Source organism: Coenobita brevimanus, chromosome 85 (genome assembly GCF_032717465.1).
Source record: "Coenobita brevimanus isolate Jiangsu-jjx chromosome 85, ASM3271746v2, whole genome shotgun sequence".
Lineage (NCBI taxonomy): Eukaryota > Metazoa > Arthropoda > Malacostraca > Decapoda > Coenobitidae > Coenobita > Coenobita brevimanus.
This window is the reverse complement of record NC_137038.1, coordinates 11,058,485-11,073,823: the sequence shown is the minus strand read 5'-3', so window position 1 is coordinate 11,073,823 and position 15,339 is coordinate 11,058,485. Positions and strand designations below refer to the sequence as shown.

Below are 15,339 nucleotides of genomic sequence, written 5' to 3'. Positions count from 1 at the left end.
AGAGAACATGTTACCGTCGGTGATGACAAGTGAAGGTGGAGGTATATATGGGGTATGGTGAATGAGAGTGGTGTGGGTAGAAGAAGAGGGAGGCAGAGAGCTAAGTGGATGGGCAAGGTGATTACGGGCAAGCGAGCAAGTGTAGCTAAGCGATGTTTACGTTCAGCTGAGAAATGAGCGGCCCGACACGACCCTGCCCGGCCCGACACGACACGGCCAGACCGCGATGGTTATCAGAGGGTAATAACTTTCCATCTATGTGAGATAGAGAAGAGATGCTTTCAGCAGGTAGTAGCTACATTCAATACCGTAGGTTTTGTTTTTAGCTTTAAATTTACTCATGACACCAAAGAAACCCCTTGGAATCCCAGCTTTCGAAGGGAATGTACCGAGGACATGCTCTACTATGAAATCGATTAGCACTATGAAAGTGACACATGCGAGGTATAAGTTGTTTTTCACCTTCATATGTTGATTGCGCACCCGCGCGCTTGTGTGTGTGTGTGTGTGTGTGTGTGTGTGTGTGTGTGTACAGTAAATCACCGGGTCGGTCAGGATCACGTGATGGTTGTGATCATCAGCATTTTACCCTCCCGGAAGAGAGCTGAGAGCTCATATGCATATAGTCTGATCTAAGGGCAAAGCCTTAATCTTCCAACACGCACACACCCATCCTCTTGCTCAAGTACAGTGACCATTCGCTTCGTCAGTGAAACTTTTTGCATCCCGAGCAAGGCGCGAACCCTGCCTTAGCAGATGCTAAGCGAGAGCGTTGCCACTGAGCCGGTGTGTGTGTGTGTGTGTGTGTGTGTGTGTGTGTGTGTGTGTGAAGGAGACTGTGAAAGTGTTCTAATATATATAAGGTTATTTTAATTATTTCCCTACGATTATTTTTTTCTTCCTGAAGACCGTTTTCTTTGTTTTTAAACCGTATGAAAGACTTCGAATTAGAAGGATTTATTATAGCCTTCATTAATCCTTACGAAACTAATGTGCTTTATCAAGGTAAAAATAATTGTCTAGCAGTAGCAAGAATAAAGTAAAAAAAAAAAAAAGACATCATCGGGCTGAATTAGTGATGCTTATTTTTTAATAAGTAATCGCTGCGGATAATGTTCTTGTGAATATGCAGTTATCTCGCTTATGATTATAACTACCGTCATCATACCTGTAGAATGAGGTGATCACTATGTATATAATAAAGTGACGTCTGTTATCGGTACTATCGAAGGAGGAAGCGAGATCTGTCAATACAAAACTACTCTATATTCGCCCCACACACCCCTGTCTTATACCAACGACACCGTAAACCACAACCGCGACCGGGACCCGAAAATCTGAACGACGGAGTTCAACTGACAGGTGATATTATTTCAGGTATTTCAGACAGTACCTTTCATTCATACCAACCCGCTGTAGTACACCCAGGCCACTACGATTGCATTTTAGGGGTTCCCTGACTTTAATGTTAAAAATACGCTACTGTTTAAGCGTTCATGTATCTTTTGATTGTTCCAGTAGTTTAAATACGACCTGTAAAAATGATTTTATCTGATGTCTTGCGAAATCACAATGAGGAAAGTAAAAGGAAATTGAGAAGGCGAAGTCGCAGCCATTAACTCAAGGCAGCAGTTGGGACACAGAGCTCCGAGTCAGTCTTGAAAATGGCCGACGCTCGATAGCGGCCAAATCAGACAGGCAGCTAGTTTGTTGTCGCTGGTGAATGATACCGTGACTATGGAGTGCTCAGTGTGGCGGCCAGAGCTCGTGGATGCCCGCCGGGTGGAGTGGCTGGCCTTAGTGTGATGCTGAGGTGTGAATATGATGGTGAAATTAGATCTGAAGTGAGGCCGAGGCGGTGTTAGACAGCGGAGGGTCGACGGTGGAGGGGAATAGTGGTTAAATTACACCCAGGTAGACCCCCTAAATTCCCTCCAAGATGTGGAATATGATGTGTGATGTGATGCCTACTATAGCGGAGGACAGCGTATCCACGAGGGGCTCCCAGTTTAGTGGAGATGACGCCAACTTTGAGCAGCTTATGGTGTCAATGTTGGACGAGCGAGACAAGCTCCTGGACACGATACGAGAGACTCAAGAGAGATTAAGCGAGATAGAGACCAAGTACCAGGAACTGGAGAAGGAGAGGGACAGCCTACAACGACAGCTAGACGCCAATCTGCCCCAGGTAAGTAGCAAGGTTGTGGGGAAAATAGAAAAAAAAAAAAAGTGATAACCTCTCTGCCTCCGGTCCATTTTCTTTGATAAGGGGGGGACGGGAGGGGAGGGACCAACGCCTGACTTTTGCCCCAATTACACGATTTTTCACCCCATTTCGTCCCTCCTAAGGTCCCTTGACGGTGTTAAATGATCAGATTAGCCGTTTTTGTGAGTGAAGACTGAGGCTAGAAGTATACAAAGCTTGTTCAGAGAGACCTAAAGGGTGGTGTTGGGCGCGGACGATATTGATGAAAAACGAATGCACGCAGACGCGGCGCTCAGCTGTAACTCACTTCACGTTTCCCGGCGAATTTACCGCGAATAAAACGGCTTAAATGTTACCCGGTGTATCAGTAACGAGTAAGAGGTTGAAAGGGCCGGGGTGAAGATAAGGGGGCGAGGGAAATGAGGGTGGGAGGGACGCAGCACTCTAGCCATGACACCTCTGAGGGTGCGGCGAGAGTGCCCGATAACTGTAAACATTCCCGTCACCCTTCACTCCCTCTGTAAACATTGACTATGCTTATTTCTGTCCCTCTTCCTGTTTTCTCTCAAAGTGCAGGCTCTTTTTATCTTTCCCGCCCCACCCTAAAGTGCTGCACTTAGTTTTTGGCAAGCTTTTTATCCCATTACTTTTCTATTTTCACTTTCGTTTATCCTGTTTACCGGTTAACCCCCGGGCGACATACCACACATTCTTATGCAAACATCGTGATTTTTTTTTAGCTTTGGTCGATGAATGTCATTGTTATGATTGCTGTAGTACTTGTATATAAGGAATCATGCATAGGTGTATTATGTCTTCTCAGGGGATCTGATGTAGGCCTATGCCAGTGTCTGTAATAAAAGTTATTGATGTGTACAACTCATTTGCTTATGAAGCATGTGAATATAGTGAACTAAAAAAAAAATAAATAAATAAATTATGCATTAAGAAATTAAATGCATCTATATACCGGTATCTGATACTGTTTACGTTGTACAGCTGTCCATCATATTTATACTGCCATTACCTGTGTAGGCTTATGCACCTTCCATTTCTTTCATGGTAACCTGTACAACTTGTTTTTTATTTGGCACTTTTTTAACATCTGGCAAATGTTTATGTACATTTTGCAGCCTTACCACACATTTAAGCCATATGACCAGGGTGGCAGTCCACCAAAATGCAGTTTTGGGATTGGTTATACGGGTGTAGGGGGGGGTTGTCTATGGAGCAGGGTGATCAAATAGGATTTTTTATTTCAGTATGCATAATCATAATCAGGTATATACCATATCACTCCTTCATAGGTGTCAAGAGCAGGTGTAGAAATGTTGGCAGCTCTTGTTTGGGCTATCTCATGTATGCCAGTCAGTATCCAGACCAGCCTACTGGGTCATTGGAGTTCCTAATCCCCTACACAGTGTCAGTGTGGTTACCATGGAGGGAAAAGATGAAACTTTATATTAAAGACTAAACAGAAAGATAGAACCTGTAAAGAACTATGGTAATAAGAAATATTACTGATATACAAAACAAACATTCAGTTTAGCAAAAAATATTATGAGTACCTTATTATTTCAGTTGTGCAGTGGGCATATTATATACTCAGTGCTTATGTACAGTGGGCAGCATATGAACCAGGTACAATGGCACTGATACTGGAAACACACAGTTAAGACAAAAGAAAAAAATGTATTAACCTAGAGCACACTTTTGTACAGTGGGCAGCATATGAATCAGGAGGCTACAGTGTCAGATATAAGAAGTACCGTACTGAATTGAGAGAAAAAAATTACACTCAAACCTCGATTTAAGGGACTAAATGGGGAATCAAGTTGTCCCTTACTTGAAAATGTCCATTGTTTTACTACATATAAAGACAATCTTATTGTGAAATGCAGTGATTGTTTCACTTATCTTACTTATTTATATGATTATAAATCATATAAACATATTATAAAGAAACATTAATGTGAATAACCTAGACATCAAGTATCATTTTTTAATGGTCTTGGCCATTTGTCAGTTAGAATATGGAGTCCCTTAAATCCGAAATCCCTTAAATGGAGGTCCCTTAAATCAAGGTTTGAGTGTATATATGTTATATAAATGTATAAATGTATTCCGTGCTTATGTACAGTGGGCAGCATATAAATGTGGTAAATGGTACCTGTACTGAAAGAGAAAATACTCACAATTGAGAAAAAAACTAAAAAGAAAAAAAAAATCAGTTAAATGTATCTCTCCATGTTTATGTACAATGGGCAGTACTGTATATTAACGTGGTAAAATTGCACGATTTAGAAAGTGAACACTCAGATCAACACAAGACCAGTCACATTATGTTACCAGCACATGCTCTATGAACATATGAAACAGGTACAGGGTCATTGATACTGTGTAGAAAATAATATCACAGCTGTAAAAAAAATAACATTAATAATAAACTCCATGTTTTATGGATGACTGGATGCTTATGGACAGCGGGCAACATGTGAACCTGGTGCAAGTAGTGTACTAGCTATAGCTTACAGTTATCTTAGATGGCCACACTGGATTTGTTTACTAGCTAATACAGTACCAGTACCATATGTATACGGTACTGAATTATGACTTTCACAAATACTGTACATAAGTGCATTAATATAACTTCTGATATCAGTACTTAATATTAATGCACATTAGCACAACATACCACTTACCATGCTTTACTCTGGAGCACAGAATACATCTGAACAGCATTTTCCTTCTTCCAGATCTCCAAAACTGCATACCGTATAGGCTACATTGACAATGGTGCAGAGTTTAGAACATTTGTATATGATTAAATAATAGCACAATGAGTAATACCTGAAAAAAATAATAATAATTAAAAAAACTAAAGAGGCTGTCTGATCAAGCTCAGGAGGTCTTCATTTGTGTAGTCATTGGTGGAATTTTGCTTGAAAATTGAGTTTTTACTGTCTGTTTTTTGAAGTACCGTACCCACAAGCTTCTCTTCTCAGCAGTTGCAAATATGTCATATTCAATCCATGACCATATTTAGGTAGCTGCTGTTCTTTACTGTCATACCTGGTTGAAGGGCAACATTTTACTCTCATATCCAAGTCACGACCATATTTAGTTAGCTGCAGTTCTGTACAGTCATACCCAGTTGCAGGACAGCATTTTACTCTATACAGTACCGGTACTGCATATTCTTCTCACCTGTGAGGTGGAAGTTTGTGAATACTGGCACAACAACCTCATCATCAAGAAATCTTCTGTGAAATATGCTTGTGGGGCACTCAGTTCATCATCTTTTAGCCCCTACTGCGCTCGTTGCCTCATATGAGGCGATATTCAGGCCACTCCTGGCTGTGCTGATCACCTCACATGAGGCAATGGGTCTTCGCACCATAATTTCAAGCATGGGGAAGCGTCAGTGGTCTTCATGGGAACATTGAGTCGCCCTTAACGCCATCAGAGCAGTTGCCAAGCCCTGGCACACCGCAGTTGCCAAGTGCCACATATTTAGTAATACAGATAATTATGCAGGCCACCCTTTGCCATGCTGATCGCCTCATGTGAGGTGATGGGTCTCCACACCATAATTTCAAGCACGAGGAAGCGTCAGTGGTTTCCATGGGAATGTTGAGTCTCCCTCTATGCCACCAGAGCAGTTGCCAAGTCCTGCCACACTGCAGTTGCCAAAGACTGCATATTTAGTAATTCAGTTCTCATTTGTAGCCTAGCAATGGCAGACTCATGCCTGTCTACCTGTTACGGTACTGGTGACTTATCACTGCCTTCGCACCCACCCAAGAGGTGTAATTACAAAATGACGAGAGTGATGAAGAGTTCAAGCTCAGAAACATTTGATCTAATGACAAAAAATCAACTTAATATTTAAAATAAAAAAAAAGTCCAGAAACAATGACTCAGGGAAGGTAACCGGGTTGATAAGAATCAGTGCAGTGGGGGTTAGGCAAGTCAAATACAGTAATTCCATCTTCCTTCATAGTTTCTGTCCATGAAAATTCTGTCTGATTCCTTATACACTGTCTGTCGTACCTGTTCATGTAAATTGGGATTAGTAGATTGCAGCATAGAAAAATATCTAAGCATACAGTTGATTAGGACAGGCCAAAGAAACAAAAGATCCAAAGTTCACCATATTGAGTTCTGAATTTAAAAAAAAGTCACCTGGACAAGTGAATAAGCTCATACCACCTGGCCAGCAATAGCTGCACTTGTGTCTGCAGTCCTGCCAATATGCCTAGGCTCTTAACCAATTACAGTACACAAGAAGTAGCTGGAAATAAGGTACCGGTAGTTGTTGCAATGTGTCTGCTTCCATACCATTAGCTCTTTTCATTGAGCACTTCTGTTTCCATACCATTAGCTCTTTTCATTGAGCACTTGTTTACAGTGCAAATGAAATTATGACCTAACTAAGCCTTGGCTGTCACAGGTGGCCATGCTGATTTTAAGGGAGTTGGTAAAGAAACTGTACGGGACAACTTTTTATTGACTGTGTTAATGAAAGCTGAACAATTAATTAGCTACTATATAGGCTACTTTCCTTTTAGTGAAGTTTAATGCTTTGAATTGTAGTGTGGCTAGTAAAGTTCGTATTTCAGAGCAGCACAGATCACACATGCAGTATCTCATAAAAGCTGTAATAATGTTTGAGTTTTGATAAAAATTATCATAGTAGACTACCCATAAGAAAAAAAAAAAAGCATAAAATAGATTAATATGTTTAATTGGGTTGCACGAACTTTATATATATTCCTGATCTACCAGATGACCCGCCGACATGTCATAAAAATACCCCCGCTAATACCAATACACCAATCCTGTATGAGACAGCCCTAGCATGTATTCAATATGGACGGTGGGTGTTAGCGCCGAAGTGGTGACATGTGGAGGTGTAGGAGGACTACTGGGCCTTGGGATAGGTCACTGCCCCCGAGAAATAGGCCCTGGAGCCTTTGCCCAGAGTCAGACACGTAAAAATATATATATATATACTGTATGCCGTACAGTAATCTCTCGATTATCCGGACGGCCACTACAGTACCTGGATTATCAGTTACCTGGACACTGTGATCTGGCTGTTTGAAACCATTATTTGTGCATTTTTTCATACTGTTCAGACAAAATGCTTGTGTATGTTTGGAAATTATGGTTGCCCGAAAATTTTCAGCCCGGATGGGTGGGAATAGCCTGGTGGCGCCACCATGTCTGGCTGGTCAGTTTATCCAGCGTCCACCAGAGTCCCCTCCTTGCTTGGTCTCAGTACCTGCACTGTGATGTAAACTGTTGTTATTATGGCACACGTGTTGGTTTTTGTGGCTGTTCTCTACCTGCTTCTAGCCTCGCAATTCCTTGCATGCTTCTTTGTAAGGTGTGTGATGATGGCCGAGGGAAAAGGAAGAAGGTAGTGATGACTTTAGAAGCGGGAGATTCTTTGTAAGATTGATGCGGGATGGTTGGATCATGTGTTGACATTGATCTTATTCTAGCTTACTGTACTGTACCATAATTTCATTCTATTTTACGATGATTTTATTCCATTTTACCATTATGTTTTGTGTGCCCACTGCATTTTTAGGTCAATTTGACCAGGTAGAGTAATGTTAAACAATAGGAACAAGTGTTGTATGACGTACTCTAGTGGCCTTTTACACTGGCTTTCAAAGTTAGGTTATGTACGAATGGGGGCCTATCAAGACGGAGCCACTATCTGGACATGCCTCTGGCTCTGTTGCATCATCAAGGGATTACTGTATATATATACTGTATATATATATATATATATATATATATATATATATATATATATATATATATATATATATATATATATATATATATATATATATATATATATATATATTCACTCAAACCTCAGTTTAAGGGACTAAATGGGGAATCAACTTGTCCCTTACTTGAAAATGTCCCTTACTTGAAAATGTCCATTGTTTTACCACATGTAAACACAATCTTATTATGAAATGCAATGATTGTTTCATTGATTTATATGAGTATGAATATTATTTTACGGGTACTGTATAAAGAAACATATTAATGTGTATAACCTAGACATTACGTATCATTTTTGAATGGTTTTGTCTGTTTGTCAGGTATAATAAGGAGTCCCTTAAATCCGAAATCCCTTAAATCGAGGTTTGAGAGTATATATGTATATACATATATATATATATATATATATATATATATATATATATATATATATATATATAGGCATACTCTGATTTAGCGATGTAATTGGTTAGGTAAAACCCCATCATTAGGCAAGGTATCGTGTATCTGGGTACTTTTAACATGTAAAGTAATTTTGAGCGTTTACCAGCCTTGGGTTTCCCCCAAACCAAGCCCAAAACCCTCCCAAATGAGCCCCAAAACAAGTTTAACCCATTAACTGCTCTGTACAGCCTGGGCTGCTCCAAGTGCGACTACTCAATACAGCCCTGGCTGCACAGGTCTATCTATCTATCTATATACCTAGGCTGCTTCCCCAAAGGAAAGGGAGGTAGCCGAGACAGGATGACTCACTCTCCATTTACTCATCCATTCAAACACATTCATTCGCATCTTAGCTCCAAAGGGGAGAACGGACAGATCCTTACCGCATCACACCGCACAAGGGTCAACTGCGCAATGCAATCAGTGACATCCGCAGCAGGGCCCGACAGCAGAACTGGTTTACCCCTGCCACATTATAACAGACCCATCCCCTTACCCGCACCTGACCTGACTAGCTGATCAGACCAAATGCGGGAGAATATCCCCTCAGGGCTACGTCATCACTTATTCATTCACAATTTCTCTCCATTTATTTCTGTCACGCACAGCCACTCTTCCTTGCTCAACAGACATCCCTCTCGCATCCAGCGCTCTCTTCACACTGTCCATCCATCCTATTCGTGGTCTTCCACTCAGCCTTACACCTCTCACATCAGATCTAGTTATCTTTTTCACCAATCGCTCATTATCCATTCTCTCCATGTGCCCAAACCATTGCAACACCCTCTGCTCAACTCTACCAGCTATCTCCCGAACAGCTCCAGTTCTCCTTCGCACTTCATCATTTCGCACTCGATCCATACGTGTCACTCCACACATACTCCTCAGACATCTCATCTCCATTACATTCAAACTTTTCCTCTCTGCTACACCCATATTCCATGTTTCAGCCCCATATAATGCAGTCGGTACCACAACACCCTCATACAGCCTTCTCTTTACATCCATTCTAAGCGAACGACATTTAAACACTTTTTTCATTCCTCCCAGCACCTTTCCTACTTCATTTATTCTAAACTTCACTTCTGCATCTATTCTTCCATCCACAGCAACATGTGACCCTAGATATTTAAAACAATCTACCTCCTCAAGCAACTCACCATTCAAAACTATATTCATCCCCCTATCATCTATCAACCTCGTACACTTCATCACTTTACTCTTATTCTCATTTACTTTCAATTTCCTCCTTTCACACACCCTTCCAAACTCCTCTGCCAACTGTCTCAATCTCTCCTCTGAATCAGTCACCAGTGCAGTATCATCTGCAAACAGCAGCTGCTTCAGATTCCACTCTCCTCCATCAACATTTACCAGACTCAGACCACCTAAAACTCTTGCATTCACCTCCCTTACAACACCATCCATGTAAATATTAAACAACCAAGGCGACATCACACATCCCTGTCACAGCCCCACTCTCACGGGAAACCAATCACTCACAGCATTTCCCACTCTTACACACGCTCTACTATTTACATAAAAACTTGTCACCCCTTTTAGTAACCTACCACCAAGTCCATACAATCTTAAAACAGTCCACAAAGCCTCCCTATCTATCATACGCTTTCTCTAAATCCATAAGTGCCCAAAACACATCCTTGCCTTTCGCTAAATACTTTTCACACACTTGTCTCAGCAAACACCTGATCAACGCATCCCCTCCCTCTCCTAAAGCCACACTGCTCATCACTAATCACTCCCTCTGTACCCTCTCTAACTCTCATAATTAACACTCTACCATACACTTTACCTACAACACTCAACAGACTTATACCCCTAAAGCTAGTACATTCATACTTATCACCCTTGCCTTTATACAACGGGACCACACAAGCACTTGCCCAGTCAATTGGCACCATACCTTTCTCAAAGCACACATTCAACAATCTTACTAACCAGTCAACAATAGTCACTCCACCACCCTTCAGGCATTCCACAGCACACCCATCCATACCTGCAGCTTTCCCTGTTTTCATCTCCTTTACTGCCTTCTCCACTTCCTCCTTCGTGATCAAAGAATCATTCAACTCTCCCAACACATTTATTCCTTGCACCCTTCTATCCGCCACAATCTCAGCCACCCTTTCCTCCTCTACAGGTGAATTTCGAATATAGTGTCATGGTGACCAAGGCCGACCCATGCAAGCATGTTTGAGCCTTCAAAACCGAAACTGAAATCAAAACTGAAAAAGAAAACTATCTATCTATCTATCTATTGCCAGACGCCATAGTCCCGTAAGGGGTGGCCATTTGCCTTTGAGTTATTTGTTTTAAGGGAAGGGGCACTAACCCTCCACCAACCCACTTGTTGACACGGAGGGAGCACGTATGGTTTGGTTATATGGTTACCACCCAGCGTTGTAAATGGTTTCTTGGCTTACAGGAAACCATTTGGCTTGTCACTCAACGTAAAGGCACCTGTAAAGGAAAGAAAGAAGTGACAGGAAAGATGGGTAGGAAGAGAGGAGGGCAGGCACAGAAAAGAATGATAAAGGCTAAGGAAGAAATAGGCAGCACTACATCAAGTGAGTGGATGATGGTCACCACCACCTACCACCAAAGAAAATGAAAACAATGTATTTCAATAGGGAATCAAATGCTTCGATGTTCATCCATCGCTTTACCATGGTAAATATTGAGCAAATATTTCATTACTATATACTTTGGCATGTGTTCTCTCAATTCCTAAGACAAAATTTGGCCTTTGGGAAATTTCTTTTTTACTCCTATGTCTGCGCACCATGGATGCCTCCAAAAAACCGCCATGCACAGTTAACGGGTTAAAGCCAGTCTAAATGCCCTAACATCTATCAAGGAAGCTAACCTAAGCCTCTTACCTCACTAAAACCAACAGATAAAATCTGAAAATCGTCAAATATAAGTCTGGAAAAAATCAAACTTGGTAAACTGTACCCCAAAATGACAATGTCCATCCCACCAATGGCTAAAACACATTACCCAGTAATCCAAGTCTAAAAACAGTTTATAAATCAGCCTAAACACACAATTTTAGTCTAAAATATCATAAAGATCGATATAAAACATCAAAATCCATTGTTAAACCGGAGTTTGGCCATCATAAGGTGGGGTAAGGTGGTATTTCTACCCCCATTGTTAAGCCTGGGTATCGCATCTAGGGGTATCATATATCGAGGTATTACTGTATAGGTATAAAAGAGAATGTTTGTCTGTTCGTCTGTGTCTGTCTGTCTGTCCTCTATGGAATGCAAGGGGGATGCTTACAGGACTCTCAAAACAGCTCTAACAGGTGCAGCTTCTTACAATGAATATAAAAGTGTACATTACTGTACATTTGCTTAAGTGGTGCCCCTGATAATCAGGATTAAAATTAATTAGAAATAATCAGTCAACATGGTGGTAACATGATAGCCAGTTACAATTTTTTTTTTTTTTTTTTTTTTTTTTTAAATACGATGTAGTGCTGCCTACTGCTTCCCTAGCCTTTATCATTCTTCTTCTGTGCTTGCCCTCCTCTCTTCCTGTTTCTCCCATCTTTCTTGTCACTTCCTATTGCTTTTCTTTCATTTACAGGTGCCTTTACATTGAGTGACAAGCCAAATGGTTTCCCGTAAGCCAAGAAACCATTTACAACGCTGGGTGGTAACCATATAACCAAACCATACGTGCTTCCTACGTGTCAACAAGTGGGTTGGTGGAGGGTTAGCGCCCCTCCCTGTAAAACAAATAACTCAAAGTCAAATGGCCACCCCTTACGGGACTATGGCATCTGGCAATAGATAGATAGATAGATAGATAGATAAATTCTACAACCAAATTATTATTAGCTACAGTGGGTTGGATAGGTGGACAGATTGATGGAGTGGGCAGGGCGGGTTGGGTGGGCAGTCAGGGTTGAGTGAATAGGTGGGTATGGAGGGGCAGGGTAGATGGAGTGGGTGACTGTGGAGGAGCAGTGTGAGTAGAATGAATGGGAGAGATGGTGTGGTAGGGTAGGCCAGGTGGGGTGATAGGGCAGGATGGGCGGGTGAGTGGGTGAACAGGGTAGTTGGGAAGAGTTGGTTGTGTAGGTGAGCTAGGTAGGTGGGAAGAGTTGGTGGGTGGGTGGAAAGGGTTGGTAGAAGGATGAAAAACTAGTGCTGAGCTGAATAATGTTGTGAGGCAGCAGCAAGAATAAAATGCAGATAGGCCTTATGGTTTAATGATGTCCCACATTTATAGCTGGTTAATTTTAGGGGGAAAAAACACTGAGAGGACAAAATCATACCTAAGCCAAGAAAAATATTTGACATTTGCGTGAATAAAATACTAGTACGGTAGGTGAGATTTTGTGCATCATCAAAGGGTTTCTTTAAATTTAACTTTCTTGAAATGCATACAACTTTGTGTATCACAAAACAAGCTCATAACTGCCCTTTTAATAAACATAATAGTATTTGCTGACATCCCTTGATTTTATTTTACGTCATATACTTGTATAACTAAACAATACTGGTACGGTATGTTGTATATACATGTACTGTCAGTAGCTGCTTTATATATTAATTTCATTGTATATGTTGGGTACTGGTTAACTATGTACAGTATATATACAATATATATATATATATATATATATATATATATATATATATATACCATATGGCGTATTGTTTACTAGACCAGTGGATATTTTTCAGGCTGCCCTTAATGCTGTTATTTTGACTTGTATCGACTTTCTTGTTGGCACTACCGGTATGTGTTTTGTCAGGGAGATACAGTATAGTATATTTACTTGGTGAAATTTCCTGGGTTCACTTTTTTTTTTTTTTTTTCCCCTGAACTTTAGAGGATGGAAAAGCTCTTTAGTAGTAAGTTAAGAAAGCTCAGTAATGGGCCTCATATTGGAGAAATTTGTGTAATCTAGGCGTAGGCATAGGTATGTTTGACATGTTTGAAACATTTCATGTCATTGTTTGCATATTTTAGCTTTAGTTGATTTTTTTTATTTTTTTATATTTTTTTTAGCTACCATATATTTTCTAACTGAATCATTGTTTAAACCCGATAGCTGCGACAAACATCATATGATGGAAAACTTGTAGCTGCGATCCACATCATATGAGCAAGCCTTTTATAACTGGTATGCTACATATTTTTGTAATGTCCTCATTACTTCGCCATGGCTGAACTAAGGTAAATAATGAACTTGGTTTTTCCTACATTTTTCTGTGTGTTCTTTCATTTCATATGAGCAAAAATTATTTTAGAGAAAATTTTTCTTGTTTTTGCCCATGTGGGGGTAGACTGGGAATGTCCACATTACTTTACCATGGCTGAACTAAGGTAAATAATGAACTCAAATTTGTTTTTCCTATATTTTTGCAAGCACTTTTTCATTTCATGCAAGCCAAAATTATTTTTGAGACTTTTTTTTTTTTTTTTCTCATGGGGTGGTAGCCCAGGAAACCTAATGCTGCAGTTATTGGGTTAATGTTGTTTGTATAATATGGGGTTTGTGTTTCCATTTGTAGGCTCTGTTCATATCCCGACTTGAAGCTGCTGATGGTAGGTGCTGGCTTGCTAGGCCTGTTGAGGTAATACAGTTCCTATAGTTCTTCACTGATACTTTGGAGTGTTGGAAGGACATTGAACTAATTAAGAACCTTGAAGATAGTATATAATGCTACAACTGTGTATTGAGATGGTTTCATTGTTGTTTACTACCATAAATACTTGACTGGTAAATTTTAATACTATATAGTATTACCTGTTGAGAGTCAGTGTATTACCATCTGACTATACAGTTTACTAGTAGCCATCGCAAATGCCAGTAGACGAGGCTAACGTACTGTTATCATGTTTATGGTTTTACTGCCATACCATAACAGGCCATTTGGTTCAGTTTTAGTGTTATTGTTCACTGACTCAGTATATCATCAACATTCCATCATTTTACAACCAACCACCTATCCCTCCCCTCCCCTCCTTTCCCTTGTCCCCCTCTCATGTCCTTATCTGTCCTCTTCTGCCCCTCTCCTGTCTTTATCCTTCTCTTCTTCACTTTCTTTACCTCTCTTCATATCCTTCTGCTCCTCCCCCCTTCTCCTCTCCATGTTCATCCCTTCAGACTCTCTCCTCTCATTATTCTTCCTGTCTTCCCTCTCTCTCTCTCTCCTAATAAGACATCAGACAAGATACCACATTTCTTCCTCACCCACATTCCTGCTTGCACTTTTATCATTACTTTCTCATCATCATTCCTTTTACAAGCATCTTCCTCATGGCATCTCCACATACGTGTCTTTTTCTTAGTTAAATACTAACAGTGGAGGGGAGTTTTGTACGGTAAGGTACATTTCTATTTTTTCTCCTCTGATTCACGTCCCCAAAGATGTCAGGGCTGGTGTACTGTATACTGTATCCACCCATCCTTTGTGAGCGTGGGGAGTCGGATTTAGTTATGATGGATTAAACTGTCATAGTGTTTTTTTTTTTTTTTTTTTTTCCAGGTTCCTGACCTTTTTTGTAGATTTTTTCTTTATGCCTTCCCCTTCTTCCCAGACCTTTGTTTATTTCAGCTTTTTTGTCAATACAGTACTTTCTTATTTCTGCCACCTTCTTGCTTACTCCTCCACTTCTTCCTCACCACTTTCATTGCAGTTCCATTCGATATTCTTTCTCTACCACTTTCTTACCCAACTTGGCACTTTCTTTTTAACCCTATACACATTCTTCCTGACCTCATCCACTTTTTCGCCACCCTGTTAGCTTTCTTCCTCACCGTATCCACTTTCTTTCAAGGCATTCTTCTTTACTACGTTGCAGTTCCATTCCACATTTCCTACCACTTTCTT

The 15,339-nt window shown here is 40.5% G+C and overlaps 1 protein-coding gene across 1 annotated transcript in view; it reads left to right on the top strand.

The window, feature by feature from the left end:
* The first annotated feature begins 1,939 nt into the window (after window positions 1–1,939).
* Window positions 1,940–15,339, top strand: part of Liprin-alpha (PTPRF interacting protein alpha) — a 332,503-nt gene continuing 319,103 nt past the window's right edge. The window contains exon 1 of the mRNA XM_080280589.1: window positions 1,940–2,188. Coding sequence (XP_080136715.1) covers window positions 1,940–2,188 — 249 coding nt within the window. The remainder of the gene's footprint in view (window positions 2,189–15,339) is intronic.